The 27,572-nt window shown below is 41.8% G+C and overlaps 1 protein-coding gene across 1 annotated transcript in view; it reads left to right on the forward strand.

Moving 5' to 3' along the window:
- LOC137372565 (adhesion G-protein coupled receptor D2) overlaps window positions 1–27,572 on the forward strand; it is a 329,848-nt gene that overhangs the window by 138,840 nt on the left and 163,436 nt on the right. The window contains exon 22 of the mRNA XM_068036491.1: window positions 22,349–22,390. Coding sequence (XP_067892592.1) covers window positions 22,349–22,390 — 42 coding nt within the window. The remainder of the gene's footprint in view (window positions 1–22,348; window positions 22,391–27,572) is intronic.

The raw sequence follows: 27,572 nt of genomic DNA on the forward strand, positions 1-27,572 counted from the left end.
CAAGGGGCTGAATGGCCTACCCATGTTCCTTTATTTTATGTGATGAATCCTCCAGGATTCCAACCAGAGTTGCCAACCCTAAATGGCTACTTTATTCAGTAAATTCTGGAATATTCGTCTCTGGATATATTAATTAGTATCAAGAGACTCTGGTTAGTTTTTTTTTTACTGTATGCTTGCCCTCTAGTGTCCATTATATTCTAGTACAATACATATCCTTTTCCCACTTCAGAATTTCAAGGTAACAACAAACATGTCCAAGAATGAACCTCGAAAACAGCGAAAAAAACAACTAAGTGAAGAAATTCAGCAAGCATATCGTACAATATAGGTACAATTTAAAAAAAACTCAATCATAGAAGGTCATTCCCACAAAATTATTTCTGAGTCAGATTTGAAAATATCTAAACAAATATGTTATTTCTTTCCAGTGACACACCATTCCAATTCAAAAAAACTAGAAAGGTAGCCTGTTGTCAGAAAACAGTTCCACGGGAAATCCAGATCAGGCAAACAAATATCATAGCACATTGATTGTCACTGTTACACTTGTTGATGGCATTTTGAGCCATTTAGAATGAGAATCCAAAAGAAGTAAAAAAAAAAAAAACCTCGCATCTCCAGCTCAGCAACATCAACATGGTTTTGTTGGCCACTGCCAAGTATTGTTTTTTGCAGGGTTTAGAAGTAAGGAGTTCTGCCAGGGTTGACACTCATGCTATTATTTAGGGAAGAACATCGTGTATGCATTCTAACTAATCCTTTCATTTTTACTATACCAGGATATTGTTCCTGGTTCATGTATAGGGCTTTGGACTTTGGGTGTGATAATAACAGAAAGTCCATGAAGCAAACACCTAACTTTGACAATTCAGCTTTATGTCTTCCCTATAGTTCTGCTGGCAAAATTCCATCAGCACAGCCATTCACCACATGGTACATACATAATATGAGATAGTATATGGTCATACCCAGTAGCATTACAGATGTTACTGATTGTGATGGGAAGTGAGTTCAGCTGCTCAGTAAAACATTTTGTGATGTTGAAACCTTCAGCAATAAGTGTACCTGGATACAGGGGTATGGGGGGACAAAAAGAACAGAATTGGCATTTAAATTTATGGTTTAACCTTGACATCACAGTAATCAGCTGATAATTGAATAGCCCACCTTTGAATTCTCATTGAAGCTAAGATGGATATTCCTCAGTTTTCAGAGAATATGAAAGCCAAAGACTTGTGATCAGTACATGGAACAAAATGATGTCCACAAGACCACAAGAAATAGGAGCAGGAGTAGACCATATGGCCCATCAAGCCTCCTCCACCATTCAAAACGATCATGGCTGATCTTAGGATTCAACTCCACTTTCCCACCTGCTCGCCATACCCTTTGATACCCTGAGAGACCAAAAATCTGTTGATCCCAGCCTTAACTGTATTCAATGATGGAGCATCCATAACCCTCTGGGGTAGAAAATTCCAAAGATTCAGAACCCTTTAAGTGAAGTAATTTCTCTTCATCTCAGTCCTAAATGATCACCCCCTTGTCTTGAGACTGTGCCCCTGTGTTTTAGATTTCTCACACCAAATATGGTATCAAAGACCTTGTATCCAACCCATGAATTGTTGACGTCTCTGAGGAAGTTAGTGTAGGGGAAGTCAATGCTATTGGTTGTTCAAAGTCATCAGGATATTGACGAGAAATCACAGCTCCTAATCGTACCTGAGATGCATCAACTGATGAGTCAGTGGAAAATTTGGGTTGTAATTCTGCAATAGTGTTGTACTGCTGTCTTCAGCCATTTAAAACTACTCTTGACAGTCCTTTAGATTCTTAAGAAGAAGTCTTCTCAATGGGTATGTGACTATCAGCATAATGTTTGTAATAATTAACTAGCCCCAGAAATGCCTGAAACGCTTTCACATGTACATCTCTTTGCACCGCAGCCCCCTGCCTCCGATCCCACCCGAAATCTGACCTCCCTGTCTCTCTACACGGCCTCAGTTTCTCCCACTGCGGGTTGGTGTGATGCTAGCAGCAGCCCAATCTTGCTTCATATTTTGCCAGAGGGCTCCTCCTACCGCACCAGCTTGGTATTGATGATGCCCGAGTCCAAATTTCAGGGGCTTCTTAGACCTCATCATTCAGGTGCGAGGATCATACCATGCATACCCCCACTTGCCCCCCCACCCCACCCCAATGCATTCGAAATTTGACACATCCAAATTTATACACCAATTTTTTTTAAAACTGTAATATTGCAGACATTTAGCCAATTAGTGGATTTTGTATCACTAATCATTGATTTATTTATGTCTGAGCGACGACTCACTTAGCCAAATGACTGAAAATTTGCTGTTCCTAGTCAGGGTTCTGTAATATTTCAACTTGAAAGTTATAATTGACTGAAAACACTCTTTACAGGCTTTGAAAAGTTAGGTTAAAAGCATTCAAATTCTGTGATTAATGCATCTATGTGAGATGGGTCAAAGGCATTACTGTGTCTTTTACATAAAGTTTAAACTCTTTCACAGCATTTAACCTCTCCAGCTCTTTTTAGCAATTGACTCCATATGTTCAGTGTCACAAACGTTTAGGTGGAATGCTAGGAAGAAAAATCAGCCACGGAATAGAAAATGGAGAATGCTGCCTTAACTGGTTGGGGAGTTAGATAATAGTAAATGGTTGTAGTTTTTCTATTGATACTAAAAATTGACAAAAAACAACTGAAATTATATACGTTACAGTGCAGTCTTTTAAAAACTGGTGAATCAATTTCTGTTGATTGGCGTGGGCTGATTTTAAACATTTCTGGAGCCCTAGCTCAGTTATCAACAATGTGCCAAATAACCCAATAATCATTGTAGGACTGCACTCCCCAGGGTAATGTTCTTTTTCTAGTCATGAGATCTATATCATGTCTTGGCTTTTTGTTTCTACCACCATACTTTGTCGCTTTATTTCATGGATTTCTGAGATGGCTGTAAATATTGTGAAGCCATAATCAGCTTAAATTAAATTTCGATTAAAAAAAATATGAATATTATAACTACATCAGACTTTTCAAATCTTATGGGCATATCTTAATGATGCATTGGTGGGGAGAGGACTTCCTTAGAGTGATGTGTTGCTGAATAGGATATGAAAAGCCTATTCTACATTATAACATATGGTAAGTTAATTTGAGGGCATTGTTGGACTCTAAAATAGTACTAAAAGATGCTTTCACTATTTTTTGTCCCATTGGAATGACTTTGGATTTGTTGCTACCTCATAAGTACCCAGTTAACTATCCATTGTTTTATGTCTTTAATCTGCATAGATAAAAACAGTATTCAAAACACTGTAGGGCTGTCACTGTCAAATTGTGCCAGTTTAGGTGTTTAGTTCTCATCGAAGCAAGGACAAGCACTGAGTTTTGCTTTGAAGTCCTCTACTCAAGGTGCCCAAAATCCAAGTCTTTATTTCTGATTTTGGAAGTGATTTTTTTTTTATATTTTGCTGATCAAGCTGAGGATGTCAGTGCTGGTTCATGGGACATATTTACACTCTGGACACCCACAGTCACTATCAGGCAGTCTGAAGCTGCTACAAACAGGATTACTGTTTGTCTCCCAATCCTATTCTAGTACTGAAGTGCAATCGTTCAGCCTTTGGGCTCCTATACCCTGCAACTCTCTCCCAAAACCACTTTGCCTTGGCACCTCACTTCCTGCTTTTAAATGCCTTCTAAATTCCAGGAGCATTTTTTTTTGGTTTCTCCCTCTCCCCCATCATGTTTATTTACATCCAGCTAAATGTCCATCTCCTTTTTATAAAGTTATTTCAGATACTCTTTTGCATAAAGAGGGTTAGATGAATGCATTGCTGTTTTTGCTGTACAGTACAAGACAGATGTTCAACAAAGCTCCATGTGTCTACCCAGCAATATGCTTTAGCCTAACTTTACAAGATCACCTCCCATTTCACCATCTCCTACATCAACAGTCCTTATCCCTTCTCTGAGTGAAACTGTCAATTTCATATTAGTTAATCTAAGTTAACGTTGAATGTTGGGCAGTTTCAGGCCATGAACAGTTACCCATTGGTGGTTGTGTTGAGATTCTGCATATTTATTAGGTTATTTACAGTCAGCAGAAAAGAGACTTTGATCTGATTGAGCCCTGCATCCAAAGTTGAAAACACAATCTGTTCATCGATTACATGGTTCAGTCTCTAAATTAGGGTATTTACAAAATTTCTCAAAAATTTGAGCTGGTTCAGATATATTCACAATTTTCTCTCCAGACCCCAAAGGGAGAGCCTGTGCTCATGATTCAGATTGGCACTAAATCACTACTCATTGGTTACTTTCCACTAGATCATGGGAAATGTATTTTTTTTAAGAGCAAGATTGTCTGTTTCACAATCACCAATGATTATATGCAGATCCCAGCACTTGAACACCCCGCTACCCCCTACACCACAACGACCCAGATAACAACTTAGCAATGATATAATTTTTTTTAAAAAGTACATCACCTTTCACTGTTTATTGTGGGCAGGATGCAGATTCAAGTGTCTTATTGCTCACCTTTCAAGATGGTGAGGGCGTATCATTGGCCATATTGGCAGAGTGGAACATTATTTCCTTCTTTACACCAGGTGTCCCCAATATGAGTCAATGGGTTTTCAGGATCACAACTGAAATGTTCACATCATTTTGGATTTTCAGTTGAGGACACCAGCAGCTGGCATTATCTAGAGTGTACAATAGCTCCAGTCCCCTTAAATACTGCAAGGGCAAAGTTCCTAGTGGTTGGAAAGAGAAACTGTTACATCCTGCTTTCAGAGGTGTGGAAAAGTTTGTCCACTCACTCTCCTCAGTTACTAAAATTATGTCGGGGGGTGGGGGTTGAAAACAGAAACACATCAATGAAGAAACCTGTACTAATGTACTGATCATGTTATAGGAAATCTTAAGAAAAGTACTCTGCATCAAAATAATTTTGATGAAAAATATGTTCCAAAAATTTAAAGAGATAATTATGGAATTAGGAGCAATTTGATTTTCATTTATGATATTGACATGCACTGAATTGTGAATGATGGTTACTTTTTAATATTTCATAAGATAACTGCAAAGTTGTGACTCTTACCGTTATGTAGATGCAGTGGTGAGATGAGTTGTGTATAATTTGAAAACTAATTTGGTGAATTTATATGGTGTCATTCACCCAGAGTGCAGTTTGATTGGTGTAAAATGTTAGCAATAGGAATTTAAAAAAAACAAATGACCATTTACACCTCTAGCTTCTTTCCATCGCTGTAGCTGGTGAATTTTGTATGAAACCGGTGTCAAGTGCTATTATATATTTGCAGTGAAAAATAGAAACTTGTCCCTGGCTCTCCTTGTCGTGGCACACTCTGTCTTTAATCATACTTTTCATCAGTACATTGAAATTTCGGTTACCAAGGACAACATCATAAATAAATCTGTTTGTTGAGTTTTACTTGCAACTTCCGAAGTTTGTGCACTTAGTGTGAACGAGGAAGAGAGGCGGTCGTCTGTGGAAATTTATAATCATTTATTACATATGTGTGAAGCGAAGAAGGAATAAAAGCGTGAAGGCATACATCCATAAACTGAGGCAGAAAGCCTAAATGAAAACTAAAGTGAATTCCTGGGTCTTGTCACAATGTAATGAGAAACTAGGGCTTTTATTCATAGTGGCGGAAGATACATTTGCTCTCAATCTCTTTTTAGCAGTAAATGCTTCACTGATATATCACATCAAATTTGAACAGAAATATTTGTGCTCTACATTATAGCGAAGCTTTGGGAATTACTACATGGTTGAATAGATTCTGTGAAGGTTTATAGCATGTATGGTCACAGTTATTATATTTAATCATAATATATCTAATTCATTGTATTTTGCTCAGCTCGATGTGACTTGAAGTAACATTTTATGCTATGAAAATATACCTTAGTGCTGCAGTTTTTATTGAAGCAAATTACATCGTAATAAAGAACTCTGTTCTATTATATAAATGCATTTTTTATTGTATGTTGATTGTTAGAAGTGATGTTTAATCAACAAAATAAAAAGCTGGGCATCTGGAAGACAGTTTTGAACTTAGTGCACTTGAGAAGAACATGTTTCTCCCTAGTCCAATTAATGCCATATGCTCTCACCGACAGAGGCTACACTTGAAGTTCTTTGTTTTTTTTCCCTTTAACTTCCAAGCTTGACCACAGATAATCAGGAAAAAGGGAGCTGACTAATTATTCTGAAAATATTCATAAACCTGACATAACTTGCACAAATGTCCAGTTCACCCATCACCCTGTGCTTGCTGACCCGTATTGGCTCCCGATTAAGGAACGCCTTGATTTTGAAATTCTCATCCTTGTTTTCAATTCCCTCCATGGCCTCGCCCCTCCCTATCCAACTCTCCGAGATATCTGCGCTTCTCTAACTCTAGCCTCTTGTGCATCCCAATTTTAATCACTCTATCATTGGTGGCTGTGCTTTCAGCTGCGTAGACCATAAGCTCTAGAATTCCCTCCCTAAACCTCTCCACTCTCTACCTACCTTTCCTCCTTTAAAAGGCTCCTTAAAACCTACCTCTTTGACCAAGCTTTTGGTCATTTGCCCTAATATCTCTTTATGCGGTTTGGTGCCATATTTGTTTTATAAAGTTCCTGTGAAGTGCCTTGAGATGTTTTATTATTATTTATTCGTTCTTGGGATGTGGGTGTCACTGGCTAGGCCAGCATTTATTGCCCATCCCTAATTGCCCTGGGGAAGGTGGTGGTGAGATGCCTTCTTGAACCGCTGCAGTCCTTGTGGGGTAGGTACACCAACAGTGCTGTTAGGAAGGGAGTTCCAGGATTTTGACCCGGCGACAGTGAAGGAACGGCAATATAGTTCCAAGTTAGGATGATGTGTGACTTGGAGGGGAACTTGCAGGTGGCGGTGTTCTAATGCCTCTGCTGCCATTGTCCTTCCAGGTGGTAGAAGTCGCGGGTTTGAAAGATGCTGTCAAAGGAGCCTTGGCCAGTTGCTGTAGTGTATCTTATAGCATCTTATATGCTGCCACTGTGCATTAGTGGTGGAGGGAGTGAATGTTGAAGGTGGTGGATGAGGTGACAATCCAGCAGGCTGTTTTGTTCTGGATGGTGTCGAGCTTCTTGAGTGTTGTTGGAGCTGCACCCATCCAGGCAAATGGAGAGATTTCTAGCACACTCCTGACTGTGTCTTGCAGATGGTGGACAGGCATTGAGGAGACGGGAGGTGAGTTACTCGCCACAGAATTCCCAGTCTCTGCCCTGCTCTTGTTGTCACGGCATTTTTGTGGCTGGTCCAGTTCAGTTTCTGGTCAATGGTAACCCCTAGGATGTTGATAGTAGGGGGTTCAGCGATGGTAAGGCCGTTGAATGTCAAAGGGAGATGGTTAGATTCTCTGTTGTTTGAGATGATCATTGCCTGACACTTGTGTGGCGCGAAAGTTACTTGCTGCTTATCAGCCCAAGCCTGGATGTTGTCCAGGTCTTGCTTCAGATGGACATGGGCTGCTTCAGTATCTGAGGAGTCGCAAATGGTGCTAACATTGTGCAATCATCAGCGAACATCCCCACTTCTGACCTTATGATGGAGGGGAGGTCATTGATAAAGCAGCTGAGCATGGTTGGGCCTAGGGCACTACCCTGAGGAACTTGTGCAGTGATGTCCTGGGACTGAGATGATTGACCTCCAACAACCACAACCATCTTCCTTTGCGCTAGGTATGACTCCAGTCAGCGGAGAGTTTTCCCCGATTACCATTGACTCCAGTTTTGCTAGGGCTCCTTGATGCCTTACTCGGTCAAATGCTGCCTTGATGTCGAGGGCAGTCACTCTCACCTCACCTCTGGAGTTCAGCTCTTTTGTCCGTGTTTGAACCAAGGCTGTAATGAGGTCAGCAGCTGAGTGGCCCTGGCGGAACCCAAACTGAGCGTCACTGAGCAGGTTATTGCTGAGCAAGTGCTGCTTAATAGCACTGTCGAAGACCCTCTACATTAATTTGCTGACGGTCGAGAGTAGGCTGGTAGGACGGTAATTGGCTGGGTTGGATTTGTCTTGCTTTTTGTGTACAGGGCATACCTGGGCAATTTTCCACATTGTGGGGTATATGCCATTGTTGTAGCTGTACTGGAACAGCTTGGCTAGGAGCACGGCAAGTTCTGGAGCACAGGTCTTCAGTACTATTGCTGGAATGATGTCAGGGCCTTTGCCTTCAGCCATTTCTTGATATCACGTGGAGTGAATCGGATTGGCTGAAGACTAGCATCTGCAATGCTGGGGACCTCAGGAAGAGGCCGAGATGGATCATCCACTCGGCACTTCTGGCTGAAGATGGATGCAAATGCTTCAGCCTTGTCTTTTGCACTGATGTGCTGGGCTACCCCGTCATTGAGGATGGGGGTATTTGTGGAGCCTCCTCCTCCTGTTAGTTGGTCAATTGTCCACCACCATTCACAACTCGATGTGGCAGGACTGCAGAGCTTAGATCTGATCAGTTGTTTGTGGGATCACTTAGCCCTGTTTATTGCATGCTGCTTCTGCTGTTTGCATGCAACTAGTCCTGTGTTGTAATTTCACCAGGTTGACACCTCATTTTTAAGCATGCCTGGTGCTGCTCCTGGCATGCTCTCCTGCACTTTTCATTGAACCGGGGTTGGTCTCCTGGCTTGATTATGTTAAAAGCATTATATAAATTCCAGTTGTTGTTGTCAATGAAGGGAAGCACATGTTTGCACATTGCTGACTTAGTGTGAATTTAATGTTAGCTAGAGATGTCAAACAGCAGTAACTGTTGCAAATAATACAATGCTCATCTCTTCAGTTAATGGTGTGCTAGAGTTACAAACTGACTCTAAATGTGCTGTTCACATAACTTGTAATTATAGAAACACTGGGTTAAGACTAATGATTGTTATATTAATGAAGCAAATTTTGCAGATATGCACAGGTAGGATGACAGCAAATTTGGCCAGGATTTCATTGGCTGGCTTTGGTCCCGTCTGCCAGTCGGAACGTCAGGTGCAACTCCCCCCATCTAGTTCTGGAAGCCCTGACTAAATTTTATGTGCACCAGGCAAATAGCTGCCTGGCGCGGGGCTCCCGTCCCTTTGAAGGACTTGATCCCACCGTCAAGAGCTGCTGGCCAATCAGAAGGCTGGAAGCTCTTCAGTCCCAGCAGTGCCACCAGGATTGGTGGTCACTGTTGGGACTGCAACAAGGCTGGTGCAGCAGCACGGACACTGCCCTGTAACCTAGGTAAGTGGGGTCGGGGTCGCTGGCGCCAGTCAGGTAGGTCCCAGCAAGGGGTGGTGGGGGGGGGGGGAAGATGTTTTCACAGGGTGGCCCTTGCTGCCAGGGGTTCTCTGTGGGCCACAGGGTGTCCGATCAGGCTTGGTCCGTACCTGCCAGCCTGCAAGGAGGTCACCAGGGTTTATGTGATGGTCTCATCACATGGTGGAGGGCCCACCCTCCTCCCCCCACCAGCCACTGGTAAAATATCAGTGGTGGCTGGCAGAAGCCCTTAAGTGGCTCTTAACTGCCCACTTTAGGGCCTCTGGCCTCCTGGCAGCAGTGCTGTCTACCACCTTCCCCACTGCTGGTAAAATACCATCAACGGTGAGAAAGCTGATCACCCCGGCCCTCTTACCCGACTTTTTAGCCTGCCCACCTCTCTACCAGCTCCCTGAGGCTTGTAAAATCTTGGCCTGTCACCCTGAAGCAAATTATAATGGCATTAGTGATAAAGGGAATGAAGGAGGTTTATTCTGCTGAGAAAACTTGGGGTGGAGGAAGGCATTTATTTCTAGAGCTTGCTCGAGAGAGTGCATGTAGAAGAGAGAAGAATGGCAACTGAAATTGTGAAATTTATAAAGGACACCAAACACGTGAAATAAAACTGGTTGAGCATCTAATTTGATTGCACACGCCTCAATAATTTTAATGAAAAATTACTGTATTACTTGAAACATTTGAGTGTGAACATTTAAAAGAGTTGTAACATTATTTCTTGTGCTAGCCATATTGAGTTTCTGTGTAGATAAATTCAAGTAATACATAATTTTAGTATCCAGATAATGAGTATCTGGCAAACAGCTACACTATTGATTTAGAACCCATTAAATCAAATGAGTCTTGTTAATCAGGAGATTTACAAATCACTGGCATACTTCGGCACTTTTTCCTGTTGAAAGTATTTATTGAAATACAGTTGTAATTAATTATGTTGAAGAAATGTCAGTGTTTTAAAATCCTGACATATGTGAATAATATATTCAGGGGTCACTAGTCAACATTGTAGCACCTACTTCACAAGTGTAAAGTGGGCGCAACGATAAAATTTAACAGTGGGAAGGCAGGCGCCTGATTTGCACAGGCACCCAGGCCACTGCTAAGTTTGATGGGGTCATTTTTTAGGTAGCCAAGGTGGCTGGCAAATGAGCGCAGTGCTCATTTCAATATTGAAATGAGGTTTCTTTGCCCAATTCTGGACCTGTTTCCAAAATTGGTGAAATGTAGTCAGAGCTTGGTTGCAAACTTCAACTTTCTTTTTCAAACTCTACAGCGGTCTAACCAGTGGTCCTTAAAGGAACCACAGACACAGAAGAAGACTACAGGTAAGTTTTTTTTCTTAACTTACTATACTGTGGAACCAGGAGGGGTCTCCAAAACTTACGCTGTGCCCTCTGATTCCCCTCTCACCCCCACCAGTTGCCTCCTTAAATATATCTCAATCCTTCCAGCATTTTTTTCTTTAATTTTGTGATTGTGAATCGAAGTTCATTGCTATGACACTTGGTTTGCCTCATATCTACAGATCCTGCTCCTTTTTAAAGATGTTACTGATGCCGTCCTGTATGGTCTGCAGCAGCTATTTTGTGACATGCTCTCGATGACTGTGACCTATTTTATTAGCTTTGTCTCTTGTGTATAAGCTTGTTGTTTAACTACGAACAGATTACTGTCTTGCTTCCTTATCTTTGCAAGTTGTTTAGGTTGATGAAGTTTTCTGTCTGGAGATATTTACCTCAGGGAATGAAGTCTGAGCGACAATGCTTGATGTTTCTTTCAGGTCTTTGAACACTATGTATATCATAGTATCCCAGGATAACAGCAAATGTGAACCATGGAGAAACTCTGCAGTTAGTAAGATTATATTTGATTAGAGCTGTCCAAACAGCTGGTGGTGCAGCACTATTAGGAAGTATGCTCAATGGGTGGAGACCATCACTTGTAGATGCTGTATCATTGTCATTACACTGTTTGGGATCATCTTCTCCCTGCTGCTCTCCCATGCGTTCAAGTCTTCAGAAGAAGGAATTTTCCTCCACACAAGATCAGGTGGCAGGTTGTTCAACCTTGCCCGTCTAAGAGCGAAGACCAAAGTACGGAAAGTCCTCATCAGGGAACTCCTCTTTGCTGACGATGCTGCATTAACATCCCACACTGAAGAGTGTCTGCAGAAACTCATTGACAGGTTTGCGGCTGCCTGCAACAAATTTGGCCTAAACATCAGCCTCAAGAAAACGAACATCATGGGACAGGATGTTACAAATGCACCATCCATAAATATCGGCGACCACACTCTGGAAGTGGTTCAAGAGTTCACCTACCTAGGCTCAACTATCACCAGTAACCTGTCTCTCGATGCAGAAATCAACAAGCACATGGGAAAGGCTTCCTCTGCTATGTCCAGACTGGCCAACAGAGTGTGGGAAAATGGCACACTGACACAGAACACAAAAGTCCAAGTGTATCAAGCCCGTGTCCTCAGTACCTTGCTCTACGGCAGCGAGGCCTGGACAACGTACGTCTGCCAAGAGCGACGTCTCAATTCATTCCATCTTCGCTGCCTCCGGAGAATCCTTGGCATCAGGTGGCAGGACCGTATCTCCAACACAGAAGTCCTCGAGGCGGCCAACATCTCCAGCATATACACCCTACTAAGCCAGCGGCGCCTGAGATGGCTTGGCCATGTGAGCCGCATGGAAGATGGCAGGATCCCCAAGGACACATTGTACAGCGAGCTCGTCACTGGTATTAGACCCACCGGCCGTCCTTGTCTCTGCTTTAAAGACGTCTGCAAACCAGACATGAAGTCCTGTGACATTGATCACAAGTCGTGGGAGTCAGTTGCCAGCGATCGCCAGAGCTGGCGGGCAGCCATAAAGGCGGGGCTAAAGCGTGGCGAGTCGAAGAGACTCAGCAGTTGGCAGGAAACAAGTCAGAAGCGCAAGGGGAGAGCCAACTGTGTAACAGCCCTGACAACTAATTTTATCTGCAGCACCTGTGCAAGAGTCTGTCACTCTAGAATTGATCTTTATAGCCATTCCAGGCGCTGCTTCACAAACCACTGACCACCTCCAGGTGCTTACCCATTGTCTCTCGAGACAAGGAGGCCAAAGAAGAAGAAGCTAAGACAATGTTGCTTTAGATCCAGTTAATGTGCAGCAAGATCCATTCTGTCCCAGCTAAATGGAAAGAGCAGGAGCCTTAGTGTGACAGCGGCATTTCCCTTTTATTGGCTGTCCTTCCAACTGCTGGTGACAATTTGGAAATTATTAGTGTGCATGCACACACATACATCCACCCAAACCTGTGCAAGTGTCATTTCCTATCACCTACTGGAGACTAAGCATACTTTTCACTTGAAAATATCGAAGGAATAATTTATGGACAAATGTTAATACTTAGGAAATGGAAAAGAAGCCAATAAAAAAGTCAGACACTGAAATGAGCTGTAGCCAACAATAAGAAATCTGCATTAGACATGGGGGAGAGTATGGATTATATTCCTTCCTATCTCCTGGCTTTCGGAAATAATTCTTCAATATGATATGGCCAATTATGATATAAACCAAAAACCATTAAATTACCAGTTCATTTTGGGTGAATAAGCTGTTGCCTAGTTTTTCAGAAGTGCCATCTAAATTCTGAAACTGTGTTTTAATAGCACGGGCAAGGATTATTCATTAACTAGTGGATAGTCTAACAAGTTAGACAACATTTGTCAAAACTAGTATTGAACTAGCTAACAAACAGTTACCAGAAAATAGACATTTTTGCATAAGTGGAGTTGATGAGAGGCATGTGACTAACTGTAATGTTGTGATTGATAGTAATGCATTTAACTTTAGACAATGTCGCTTTGAGATTCTTTCAACCTGTAAATAACAGCACCCACTCAAAGGACAGTGAAAGACACTGTCTTTCCAGATGTAGCCTGGATATTTTGCATTTGTTGTGCACATATAATCATCTGGTAATATCATTTGTAACCTCAGGCTTTGGTTGTAAAATTGTTGCCTGATTTGGAGCTTAATTAGCTGCTGGGATTTCAGCTTCACATATGCACTAAATATTGTGAAATTCCAGAGTGAGACAATATTCAGCAATTTTAAAATATCTAAACAGTGATGTGCAAGGATATTTTACAAAGAGTCCAAATTTATCATCACTGAAAGAGGCTAAAGTAATTTCCCTCCTTGGATAAAGAGAAAGGCAAGCTCGACTGGAAGCTATAATTTCAGCTCTTCCTCCTCGGAATATAGGGAGTTCACCATAAAGATTTCAACCGACTGTAGTTTAGACACTGATGTGGGTTAATAAATCTGTCTTGTAATAGCAGTTCCATGATATGTGTTAAACCAAAAGATGGTAGAAGAGCTAATTGCATTGCAGATACAGTGTAATTGAGCTGCAACAGCACTAGATTCTCGATCCTTGCTGAATCCTTATACAACAGCAGTAGGGAAAAAGATATGACCGAGACTACAGTAGCATACATAGTTCAAGGGATCTGGTCAGTATTTAGTTGGTGTACATGATCCTCATGAGCTGGGCATGTATAGTGGACATCTACTGACTTATTGATTGAACAAAATAGTTCACTGAGTGCCCTGGGGGAAAAAAGATAGGGAAACCTTGCCTATACTAGGTTAATGACCTAACACTATGACCATTTGCCAGTGATTGTACACAAAACCAAGCACCTGATTGTTGATCAAACAAATTGCATCAAGGCTCATCAATGCATTGGCAGTCATTAATTTATCTACATCAGTTTGAAATATGTGTCAATAGACTGCAGGTGGACGTTTACTAACTGCTTGGCTTGTTCTTGACTTTTGGGTTATATTCATTAACAGCAACTTTCTGCAGTTTGCAATTGGTGGGGTAGAAAGTATGTGAGGTGTTTTATTGTTGATGCTACTCAAAGATTTTGCAAAAATTTGAATGTAATGGTAAGAAAACATAAACCTGTGAAGTGAAAACATATGAAGTAATTCATTTTGATAGGAAGAACACAGAGAGACAATATGAAGTAAAGGGTATAACTCTAAAGAGGATGCAGGAGCAGAGGGACCTGGGTGTATATGTGCATAAGTTATTGAAGGTTGAGAGTGTGATTAATAAAGCAAACAGTATCCTAGACTTTATTAAAAGGGGCATAGAGGACAAGAGCAAGGAGGTTATGTTGAATATTGTTACGACCGAGGCGGGAGCAATGTACTGTCAATTCAGTCCCATCACTCTACAGGTCGCAGCATATTATTAAAGTTTTCCCACCCAACTGGAAAACAGCCAAATTAAACACTCTAGTAACCCCCAGAATATAACAGACCAAACCAGGTATATTTAGACAATAACAAATTAATTATTTATTAAAACTAAATTTTAAACGCCATTAAGATAAACCTATATCTAAAGACCTTATAACTTCTTATTTTAACCTAACTCCCCCATTCATGCACATACCCTCAAAAATCAACGGTTAACCAGTTTTTTTTTAAATTATGTTTTAAAAACTAGTGTTTCTTAAAAATAAATAAATAACTGGGTTATAAGTCATTGTGGGTTACGTTCCTGATGGGTGAGGTATCCTAGTGTAAAAATAATCAAATGCCACTCAAAGCCTTCACACAGATTTGATGAACAGTCCTTTGATAGTTAGGCATTCAAAGCATTTCGGCTGCAGCAGGCATCACACAGTTCTTTCAACACAGATTATAATGACAGGTTTATGTTTGGATTTTAAAATTGGTACATTTCAGTCAAAGCTTTACTGCGAATTCCAGAAAACACAACCAATCAAGAGAGATTCAATCTTGAAGCAAAGAGTCCTTAGATTGGAGGTAAAGAAAAAGGAATTTTGCTACCTCCAGCAATACGAATGTACTCTTCAAAAGGGATTTTTTTTCTCCTTGGGCAATTTGTAGAACTTTTACTGAGTGAATTCTCTTCTTTCAAGGCACGCATGCTTATCTGGTGTCTCTCTCAAAACTGGTTTTAGATGGTTTTTACACACAGTTAAATTGTTACAGTACACCGTGTGACCTCTCTCACCTGCTGTTGCCTAGGTAGCAGGTGCAGCAGTGGCACACTGTGCCTCTTAGTTTTTAAAGATACACTGTGCCTCTTAGTTTTTAAAGACACACTGTTTTTAAACAGAGTCTTAAAGGCACACTGTCCCAATCAGAGAAGAAAAAACCCCATTTCTGTGACAACATGTATAAAACACTGGTTTGGCCTCAGCTGGAGTATTGTGTCCTGTTCTGGGCGCCGCACTTTAGGAAAGGTGTGAAGGCATTGGAGAGAGTGCAGAAAAGATTCACGAGAATGGTTCCAGGATGAGGAATTTCATTTCTGAACTTAGATTGGAGAAATTGGGACTGTTTTCCTTGGAGAAAAGAAGGCTACGAGAGATTTGATTGAGATATTCAAAATCATGAGGGGTCTGGACAGAGTAGATAGGGAAAAACTGTTTCTGCTCATGAAAGGATCAAGAATGAGAGGGCACAGATTTAAGGTAATTAGCAAAAGAAGCAATGACAACATGAGGAAAAACTTTTTCATGCAGCGAATGGTTAGGATCTGGAATGCACTGCCAGAGCGTGCTGTAGAGGCAGGTTCAATCAAGTCTTTCAAAAGGGAATTAGATAGTTACCTGAAAAGGAAGAATGTGAAGGGTGTTGGGGGTCTTGTCTTCTTCCTGCTGGATCTTGGTGTGCATCCCATTTGGCCAGTGGCATGTGGCTGAGGAGAAGACAGCTGGTGCTGGTGTTGTTCCTGCTGCTGCTGTAGCAGTTGGCCATGGTGTGGCCTCTGTTCCTGACCCTCAGCAGAGGTGGAAGGTGGAGCTGCATAAGCTGCTCCCATGTTGTGGAGAAGGCTGGCAGTGGGAAAGTGCAGCTGAAGTTGAACTGCTGCACAGGTGAAGTGCCTGCCAAGCAGTTGGCAATCACCGAGCAAGAGTTGAAAGCATTCTCTGAGAAGAAGAAGTGCTTTGAACAGCAGTCTCTCAATGGCCATGGCTGGAGCCCTTCCGTGTAACTGATCAAAGCCTTCCCAGCTTGTCAATTTCACTGAAGAAGCTCCTCCGCTGTGCACTCGCTGCGGTGACACTGGCGAGTTGCTGACATGTCAGGATATCTAAGCTTCACTGCTAAGATTCTTAAGTGGTTTGTCAACAGCATCAACAACTTTTAAATTACTCACCCGCCAAACCTATGGGGGTTTCCCACTCTCCTTCCATCCTGCGCCGGGGAAAGCTGGCAGAGGGTGGGATCATGTCGGGTTCATGATCCGACATCATTTTCTATGGCATTCCTACCCTGCTCGCCCCTGAACCCACCTCCAATGGCCTTGGAAAATTCCCCCTATTGTGGTCATTCAACACATTGCAAATCCTTTTACATAAAGAATGATCGGGAAGGATATTTGGTATCTTTTGTTAGAATTCTATCATGCTGCAATTGTGTTATTGAGTTTAACTATTTCAATCCTTAACATTAAGGGTCATAGCACTGATTACATCATTACTCTTCCACCATTTGAAGAGGAACCTCTTTATAATAAGAGTCAGTTTAATCACCATTAACAATAATGCAACTCCCAATGGCGTTGCTGCCACTTAATAATGTTGTGGTACTGTACCATGTTATGAAAATGTATCCACAACATGTTAATGTCAGCCTTCTATCCAAAGCTAAATTCCATCTTTGTTCGGTTGGTGATTTCTTCTGTAGTAGATTTCTTCTTCGGCTTTTGCCTTTCGCTAGCTAAAATTAAAACTCAAGGAATTGAAGGCAAATTATTGAAATGAATAGAAGATTGGCCAGGTGATGGAAGAGTTAGGGATAATGCATATGTACTCGAATTAGAAGAAAATGACTGTTGTCCCGCAAGGATCTATGCTGGGGCCTCAACTATTCGCTATATTTAGTAATGATATCGGTAACTCACTAGAGAGGCATATATCTAAAGCTTGCTGATGATGCGAAGATTGTTGGCATGGTAAGAAGTCTAGATCGGAGAATAAAGTTACAGTGAGACATTGATTAATTGAGTAGGAAAAACTATGGCAGATGGATTTCAATACAGATCAGTGTGATGTCATCCATTTTGGACCAAAAAGGGATGGATCCGAGCATTTTTTAAATGGCGAAAAGCTAAAAATAGTAGAGGCCCAAAGAGATTTAGGGATCCATGCCAAAGATCACAAAAATGTAGTAGTCAGGTAGAAAAAGTAATCAGAAAGACTAATTGAATGTTGAAACTAAATCAGAAAATGCTGGAAATACTCAGCAGGTCAGGCAGCATCTGTGGAGAGAGAAAGAGTTCAGGTTTCAGGTTGTGACCTTTCATGAGAACTGGCAAAAGTTAGAAATGTTTTAAGCGAGTGAAAGGAGGGAGGGAGGAAGAAAAATAAAAGGGGAAGTTCTGTGATAGGGTGGAAGGCAGGAGAAATTAAATGACAAAAGGTTTTGTGGTACAAAGCTGAGTGAAAGAACAAAAGATCTGGATGAGGTATAAATGGCTGAATAGCAGCCATCCAAACACAAAGAAAGAAACAAGACTGGGGGTTGGGGGGCGTGAACTAGCAAAAAAAAACATGAAATAAGAAAAATATGGGGGCAGAGGATATGATCTAAAATTATTGAACAAGCGACAGGAAGCTCAGGGTCGAACTTGCGAACTGAATGGAGGTATTCTGCAAAGCGGTCAGCCAGTCTGTGTTTATTTATTTTATTATTTTTTTTATTTAGAGATACAGCACTGAAACAGGCCCTTCGGCCCACCATGTCTGTGCCGACCATTAACCACCCATTTATACTAATCCTACACTAATCCCATATTCCGGCCACATCCGTCCCTATATTCCCCTACCACCTATCTATACTAGGGGCAATTTATAATGGCCAATTTACCTATCAACCTGCAAGTCTTTTGGCTGTGGGAGGAAACCGGAGCACCCGGAGGAAACCCACGCAGACACAGGGAGAACTTGCAAACTCCACACAGACAGTACCCAGAATTGAACCCGGGTCCCTGGAGCTGTGAGGCTGCGGTGCTAACCACTGCGCCACTGTCTTTAGTCTCCCCAATGTAGAGGAGATCACATTGTGAGCAGTAAGTACAATATACTAAATTGAAAGAAGTACAAGTAAATTGCTGTTTCACTTGGAAGGAGTGTTTGAGGCCCTGGACGGTGGGAAGGAAGGAGGTAAAAGGGCAGGTATTGCATCTCCTGCACTTGTATAGAAAGGTGACATAGGAAAGAGGGGAGGTGTTGGGGCTTTCTGAGGAGTGGACCACGGTGTCTGAAGGGAATGGTCCCTTCAGAATGCTGAAAGGGGAAGGGAAGATGTGTTTGCTGGAGGCATCATGCTCCGTTGAATACGGAGGCTGGTGGGGTGGAAGGTGAGGACAAGGGGAACCTGATCATGATTCTGGGAGGGGAAGAGGTGAGAGCAGAAGTGTGTGAAATAGATCGATCACAATTGAGGGCCCCGTCAACTACGTTTGGAGAGAATCCTTTGTTGAAGAAAAAGGAAGTGCTAGTATGGAAGGTTGCATCGTCCGAACAGATAGGAGCGTAGGAACACAGGGAGCAGGATTCGGCCATTCAGCACATCGAGCCTGCTCCACCATTCAGTTAGATCATGGCTGATCATCTACCTCAATACCACTTTCCCACGCTATCCACATTTCCCTTGATGTCATTAGTATCCAGATATTTATCGATTTCTGTCCAAAGATTCACCATCCTCTGAGTGAAGAAATTTCTCCTCATCTCAGTCTTAAATGGCCTACTCCTTATTTTGAGACTTTGTACCCTGGTCCTAGACTCTCCAGCCAGGGGAAACATCCCATCTACATCCACCCTGTCACACCCTGTAAGAATTTTGTAAGTTTCAATGAGATCACCTCTCATTCTTCGAAACTCTAGAGAATACAGGCCCAGTTTCCTCAATCTCTCCTCATAAGACGTTCCTGCCATCCCAGGGATTAATCTGGTGAACCTCCATTGCACTCCCTCTATGGCAAGTATGTCCTTCCTTAGATGAGGAGACCAAAACTGTACACAATACTTCAGGTGCGATAGAGAGGGAGAAACTGGGAGAATGGAATTGAATCCTTACAGGACATGGAATGTGAGGAAGTGTAGTCCAGGTAGCTGTGGGAGTCAATGGGCTACGGTGAATTTTGGTTGATAGCCTATCCCCAGAAATGGAGACAGAGAAGTTGAGGAAGGAAAGGGAAGAGTTACAGATGAACCATTGAAGGTGAGAGAAGGGTGAAAAATGGAGTCAAAGTCAATGAAATTTTCCAGTTCAGGGCGAGAGCAGGAAGCAGCGCTGATACAGTCATCAATGTACTAGAAGGGAAGGGGCCTGAGCAGGATTAGAACAGGGAATGATCCACATATCCCACAAAAAGGCAGGCATAGCTAGGACCCATGTGGGTACCCATAGCAACACCTTTGATTTGGAGGAAATGAGTGGAGTTGAAGGTGAAGTTGTTCAATGTGAGAACAAGTTCAGCCAGGTGGTGGTGGATGGGGACTGGTTGGGCCTCTGTTCTAGGAAGAAGCGGAGAGCCCTCAAACCATCCTGGACAGGGATGGAGGTTTGAGATTGGACATCCATGGTGAAGAGGAGACAGTGAGGGCCTGGAAACTGTTGAAATGATGGAGGGCATCGAAAGAGTCACAGATGTAGGTGGGAAGAGAATGGACAAGGGGAGTAAAAATAGAGTTGAGATAGGAAGAAATAAGTTCAGTGGGGCAGGAACAAGCTGAAACAATGGGTCTACCAGGGAGTCTTGTTTGTGGATTTTGGGAAGGAGGTAGAAGTGGGCTGTACGGGGCTGGGGAACTATGAGGTTGAAGGCAATGGAGGGAAGATCTCCAGAGGAGATGAGGCCACTGACAGTCCTGGATACAATGGTTTGATGTTCGGTAGTGGGGTCATGGTCCAGGGGGAGGTGGGAAGAAGTGTCAGAGAGTTGGCATTCCGCCTCTGCTAGGTAGAGGTTAGTAGGTCAGACAGAAACAGCACCACCCTTGTCAATGAGTTTGATGACGATGCTAGGGTTGGACCTGAGAGAATGGAGTGCTGCAAGTTCAGAGGGAGATAGGTTAGAATGAGTGAGGGGAGCAGAGAAATTGAGACAGCGAATGTCACACTGGCAGTTCTCAATGAAAAGATCGAGGGTGGGTAAGAGGCCAGAGAGAGGGGTCCAAGTAGAGGAAGAATATTGGAGCTGAGTAAAAGAGTCCACTGAGCAGGAGGATGGCTCCTGGTCAAAGAAGTGGGCATGGAGGCAGAGGCGACGGAAGAAAAGCTCAGTGTCATGCTGAATGTTGATCTTCGTAATCAGAAGATTAGATTTGCTACGGCTATACTAAGTCCTGGTTAGATACATCTAGAATACCACATACAATTCTGGGCATCACACCTGAGAAAGGATATATTTATCTTGGAAGGAGTGCAGCATAGATTCATCAGAATGTTACCAAGGCTCCAAGAGTTAGATTATGAGGAGAGATTACATAAACTAGGCCTGTATTCCCTGGAATATAGATAGTTTAAGGGTGATTTGATTGAGATTTTAAAGATTTTGAAAGGAATTGATAGGGTAGATAGAGAGAAACATTTTTCACTGGTGGGGAAGTCTAGAACAAGGAGACATAACCTTAAAATCAGACCCAGGCCATTCAGAAGTTGGGAAACACTTCTTTACTTATGCAAAGGGTGGTAGAAGGGTGGACTCTCTCCCACAAAAAGCAGTAGATGCTAGTTCCATTAATAATTTAAAATCAAGTTTGAGTAGTTTTTTTGCTCGCCAAGAGAGGGGCTGATTGGCCTACTCCTGTTCCTATGCTCATTTGTTTCGGTACAATATACGACACCAACTAGTTTTACATGAGTATAATTCTCAAAGTGATGTAATTATTCTGTTGCTGCAGCACTGCTCTAAAATTGCTCTCTGAGCACCAGTCAGATATCTAATGCTGGTAAGGAGATAGTTTAGTTAGTTCTTTTTTGATATTACAATTTTAAAGATGGTTTTTAAATTTAAAATAACATTTACAGATGACAGTTAAACACTAGCTGACGTGAAGACAAAATGATGTAAGACTACCTCTTGGAGGTGAATTCACACCTGAAGTTAAAAAAACTTTGCATTTATATATTGTCTTGTCCTAAAGCACTTCATAATTCATTACTATGTTACAGTAGCCATTTTGTATACAGTAAGGTTCCACAACAACAAATGGGATGAGTGACTAGTTAATCTATTTTGATTGTGTTGGTTGAGGAAGTAATGTTGAGCAGCATACTGGAGAACTCCCCTGCTCTTCTTTGATTAGTGCTTCGGGACATTTTATGTCCACTTTTATTGGTAGGCAAGGCCTCCATTTAACAGCTCATCGGAAGGACATCATGTCTGTCAATGTTGCACTCCCTCAGTACTGCACTGAAGTGTCAGCCTAGATTATGTGCTCAAAGCCTGGAATGGGTCTTGAACCCTTGACCTTCCGACATTGATGAGAGTGCTATCAGCAGAGCCGAGCCGACACTCAAAGTTGTGCAAAATCATGACTGGATGCAGGTTCAGCTAAATTTAAGCTGCACATTTTGTGTTACTTGAACTGGGTTTCGATTTGCAAAGATGCAAAATATGTAATATTATTTATACTAATGAGGTTCTGCATCAAAATTGATTGTACTAATTGTGGTGGTAAATTCAATGGGACCAGTTCCTTTTCAAAGTCCTCAATTGCCCTGATAACCTTGATTACTATTCAGTTGGGTAACCGAGATTTGTAAAGAAATGCTTTCCTCTGTGGTAGATACTTGAGCTGTGGTTCATGAAATTGAAAAATAAAAATTGACCTTGTCAGCTGCAAAAACCTCTTTGTGTTTGTTCTCGGGAAACTTTGTTTCAGAATTGCAAGTGAAAAAAATGATTACAGTTAACAGCTTTTTCCCCTCCTTTTGTCTTTATAGGGTCTCTTCATCTTCCTGATATATGGAGTGTACAACACAGAGGTAAGGCTAGTTATAGTGTCTCAAGGCTGACAGTCTGGATGAGAGAAGTGACAGGTTTCTGATCTCACAGAGGGACAGAGCAGTTCTTCGCATGAGTGTCCTACTGCCCTTCATGCTTGGACTGCCCCATATGCATTCTGGTTTACCATTAAACACTGACAACCAGATGGAAAAGGACACATTTCTCATAGTCACTTACCAATATTTCAAAGTCCTTTTTATTTTTCAAGCAACCGAAGTTTACAGAGTGATGGCTATTTAAGATTGAGAACTTTTCTTCGTGTGATGGACTGACTCTTTAGATTAAGACTGAAAGATTAAGTACCAAGCTGTATGATCTTGCAGCGTATAGTACTGCAGAAAAATATAAGTATAACATTATTACTTCAATTCTAACGAGATTTGTTATTTCTGGATATCTCTTCACCATCTTCAGATCAATTTTCAAGAGAAACATTTGACCTATACATCTGATTGCTGATGGTTTTTTGTAACGCATTAGAATAGCATTTGTTTCATATTTTATTTAGTTTCCACTTAAAACCCTCTAGTAATTGCTTTGACTATATATAGAAGATATCAATCAGGATTAGTTTAGTAAATTTGCATTGTAAGCTCAAAATGCAACACAATTTATTTTAAAAATTGTACGTTAACGACAATTCCATATTCCAATTGGTTTGAAACAATAGTTTCAATCTCAACAGAAGATGAACTATGGTAAAAGTGGTGCCACAGGAAAATTGTTCAATTTGTTCGTCAGTGTCTTCAATATATTGAGGTTATGATCATTTAGTGAGGACATATTTGTACACATGCAGAAGCAAAGAATTCAGCATAAACCAGGCAATTGAAGAACAAAACCTACAGCCTCATCTTTCAATTGTCCAGCTTCTCCTCAATTTCCCAGTACAGCAAACGGGCATTATTGCTTAATTTGTCACCGAAGGTTATTCTCTCAAAGCCAGTAAAGACTATTCTTCATGAATGTGAAATATAGCTTCCTTCCAGCATAGCTCTATCGAGTTGACTCTTGAATGAGTGAACTAACTCCACAAAGAATATCCACAAGAATTCAATTCTATTTGATAGAAACAGAGAAAGCATTGAAACACCAAAACTTGAAAATAAATATTCTTGCTGAGTAACATAATTAGTAAACTGGAATAAACAGCTAAATTGAATTTCTAATCTGTTCCATGACCATAAATTTAAAAAGACCAAAACAGAGTAATTAAATAAACACAGTAAATTCAATAAAGATGGCTCAGGAATAAAACTGATTATAATTATCCAGTATTAAAATTGGTATTACATAATTTTTCACTTAATAAATGATTGCATCTTTATTGTGCGTACAACTGAATAGAAATGTAGGATGGGGGCTCTTGTCAACAGGATGCTGCTGAGGAACTGAGAGCTTCATGGAGAAGCAAATACTGGAATGCAGATGTTACAGTAAAAGTTTGAGGTGATTTTCTCAAGTAGTTTGAAAGTTCTGGAATGGTTTTCTTTGTTTGCCATATGGAAAAAGGGAGTGGGGATGAGGTCAATAAGCAATGCCCATGTGTACACAAATTCTGAGTGTGTCTGCTGATTCTTTATGCAAAGTTATAGGTAGAAAACCCAGCTGGGGGATTACAGGTCTAAACTCTGCTATCATTTTCCTTTGATGGTGAAAATTGCTTAGTCTTCAAATGGTTAAAATCACATTGGCAATCATATCTCTGGAGTGCTGTAGTAGTTTGAGGACATTGAGATGAGGTTCTGTGTCCTAATAACAGGGACAAATCTCTCATCACCCCTGACATGTAGGTACAAGTGTGTATGATATCAATGCACATGTTATAGTCTCTTTAAATAAAGTATGTGGCAGACATTCATTATAGAAATGCGTTCCTCATGAGAATTGATTGCTTTCCTGGAAATTGTTAACAAGACTGGTCAGAACATTGGTCATTTACAAGGGCAGCTGGCTGCATATAAATATTGATGAACTTGAGTTTAAGCAATTTAGGGCAAAAGTTGAGGCATGAAGTGCAGCAATTTATGGTTTTAACAACAGTGGACAACATGCAGAATGAATGTATAGCAGGGAATGATTACAAGGCTGGTATATGATTTTGAGGGGCCCAAATAACACGAGAGTAAAGCTTGAATAGTTTTGTAAATGCCAGCTAAATTTTGAATTAAAATGTTAGTTGACACTGTTAACAGTTCTCTCTCTTTAGCTGTTGTCCCTCTCTCTAAATCTGGTGTCATCATCCCTCTCAAAAAAAAAAAAACCTTGACCCCACTGTCCTTGCAAACTTCTGTCCCATCTCCAGCCTCCCTTTCCTCTCCAAAGTCCTTGAACATGTTGTTGCCTTGCAAACCTGTGCCCATCTTGCCCGGAATTCCATGTTTGAAGCTGCCCAATCAGGTTTCTGCCCCTGCCACAGCACCAAAACAGCTCTTATCAAAGTCACAAATGACAGCCTGTCAGACTGTGACAAAGATAAACTATCCCTCCTAATCCTTCTCAACCTGTCTTCAGCCTTTGACACAGTTGACCATATCATCCTCCTCCAACACCTCTCCACTGTCCAGCTTGGTGGGACTGCTCTCACCTGGTTCCATTCTTATTTATCTAATTGCAGCCAGAGTATCACTTGCAATGGCTTCTCTTCCCACTCCCTCACATTACCTCTGGTGTCCCCCAAAGATCTATCCTTGGCCCCCTCCTATTTCTCATCTGCATGCTGCCCCTCAGTGACATCATCCAAAAGCCGTGTTAGTTTGCACTAGTTCACTGACAACAGCCAGCTCTATCTCACCACCACCTCTCTCAACTCCTCCACTGTTGCTAAATTATCAGACTGCTTATCTAACATTCAGTGCTGGATGAGCAGAAATTCCCTCCCATTAAGTATTGGGAAGACTGAATCCATTGTTTTCGGTCTCCATTCCAAACTCCGTTCTTCAGCTACCAACTCCATCCCTCTCCCTGGCAACAGCCTGAGACTAAACCAATTTGTTCGCAATCTTGGTATCATATTTGACCCTGAGATGAGCTTCTGACCACATACTCGTGCCATCACTAAGACCTCCGTAACATCGGACTTTGCCCCGTCTCAGCTCATCTGCTGCTGAACCCTCATTCATTCCTTTGTTACCTCTAGACTTGACTATTCCAACGCACTCCTGGCTGGTCTCCCACATTCTATCCTCCATAAACATGAGGTCATCCAAAACTCTGCTGCCATGTCTTAACTCACAGCAAGTCCCATTTACCCATCTCCCCGTGCTCACTGACTTACATTGGCTCCTGGTCATATGAACATACAAACATACCAACTAGGAGCAGGAATAAGCCATTCAGCCCCTCTAGTCTGCTCTGCCATTTGATATTATCATGGCTGATCTGAATGTGGCCTCAACTCCACTTTCCTGTCCAGCAATGTAAAATTCTCATCCTTGTTTTCAAATCCTTCCATCAACCTTCCCTACTTCTGTTATCTCCTCCAGCTTCATAACCCTCCAAGATATCTGTACTCATCTAATTCTGGACTCTTGAGCATCCCTGTTGGTGGCTGTTCCTTCAGTTGCCTAGGCCCTAAGCTCTGGAATTCCCTTCCGACACCTCTTCTCTCTACCTCACTTTCCACCTTTAAGACACTCCTTAAAGCCTACCTCTTTGACAAGCTTTTGGTCATCTGACCTAATATCTCCTTTTGTGGCTCGGTGTCATATTTTGTTTTATAATGCTCCTGTGAAGGGCATTAAAGGCGCTGCACAAAAATAGGTGGTTGTTATTGTTGAAATGGTATCTCGCCCCTCAAAATGCTCTCTGTTGTATTAATATTTGTTAAGAGGATGAATATTTTTACATGTCATCACAAGGCCTAAAGTTTTGTCTTTGCTAATTCTAGCAAAAAAATAGTTGCAAGTTAAAAAGTGGTATAATGTCAGTAGACAGCGTGATAATCGGCCATGTTCAACACCGATTGGCTGTTTTCCAGAAATCAAAAATTTTTTACTTGCTTGTGGTCTTATTAAAGTAACTTGAGGAAGGTAGAACATAGAACATAGAACATTACAGCGCAGTACAGGCCCTTCAGCCCTCGATGTTGCGCTGACCTGTGAAACCATCTGACCTACACTATTCCATTTTCATCCATATGTCTATCCAATGACCACTTAAATGCCCTTAAAGTTGGCGAGTCTACTACTGTTCCAGGCAGGGCGTTCCACACCCCTACTACTCTCTGTGTAAAGAAACTACCTCTGACATCTGTCCTATATCTATCACCCCTCAACTTAAAGCTATGTCCCCTCGTGTTTGCCATCACCATCCGAGGAAAAAGGCTCTCACTATCCACCCTGTCCAGCCCTCTGATTATCTTATATGTCTCTATTAAGTCACCTCTCCTCCTCCTTCTCTCTAACGAAAACAACCTCAAGTCCCTCAGCCTTTCCTCGTAAGACCTTCCCTCCATACCAGGCAACATCCTAGTAAATCTCCTTTGCACCTTTTCCAAAGCTTCCACATCCTTCCTATAACGCGGTGACCAGAACTGCACGCAATACTCCAGGTGCGGTCTCACCAGAGTTCTGTACAGCTGCAGCATGACATCGTGGCTCCTAAACTCGATCCCCCTACTAATAAAAGCTAACACACCATATGCCTTCTTAACAGCTCTATTAACCTGGGTGGCAACTTTCAGGGATTTATGTACCTGGACACCAAGATCTCTCTGCTCATCTACACTACCAAGAATCTTCCCATTAGCCCAGTACTCTGCATTCCTGTTACTCCTTCCGAAGTGAATCACCTCACACTTTTCCGCATTAAATTCCATTTGCCATCTCTCAGCCCAGCTCTGCAGCCTATCTATGTCCCTCTGTAACCTACAACATCCTTCGGCACTATCCACAACTCCACCGACCTTCGTGTCATCCGCAAATTTACTAACCCACCCTTCTACGCCCTCATCCAGGTCATTTATAAAAATGACAAGCAGCAGTGGCCCCAAAACAGATCCTTGCGGTACACCACTAGAAACTATACTCCAGGATGAACATTTGCCATCAACCACCACCCTCTGTCTTCTTTCAGCTAGCCAATTTCTGATCCAAAGCACTAATTCACCTTCAATCCCATACTTCTGTATTTTCTGCAATAGCCTACCGTGGGGAACTT

The sequence above is a fragment of the Heterodontus francisci genome, chromosome 8, assembly GCF_036365525.1.
Source record: "Heterodontus francisci isolate sHetFra1 chromosome 8, sHetFra1.hap1, whole genome shotgun sequence".
Lineage (NCBI taxonomy): Eukaryota > Metazoa > Chordata > Chondrichthyes > Heterodontiformes > Heterodontidae > Heterodontus > Heterodontus francisci.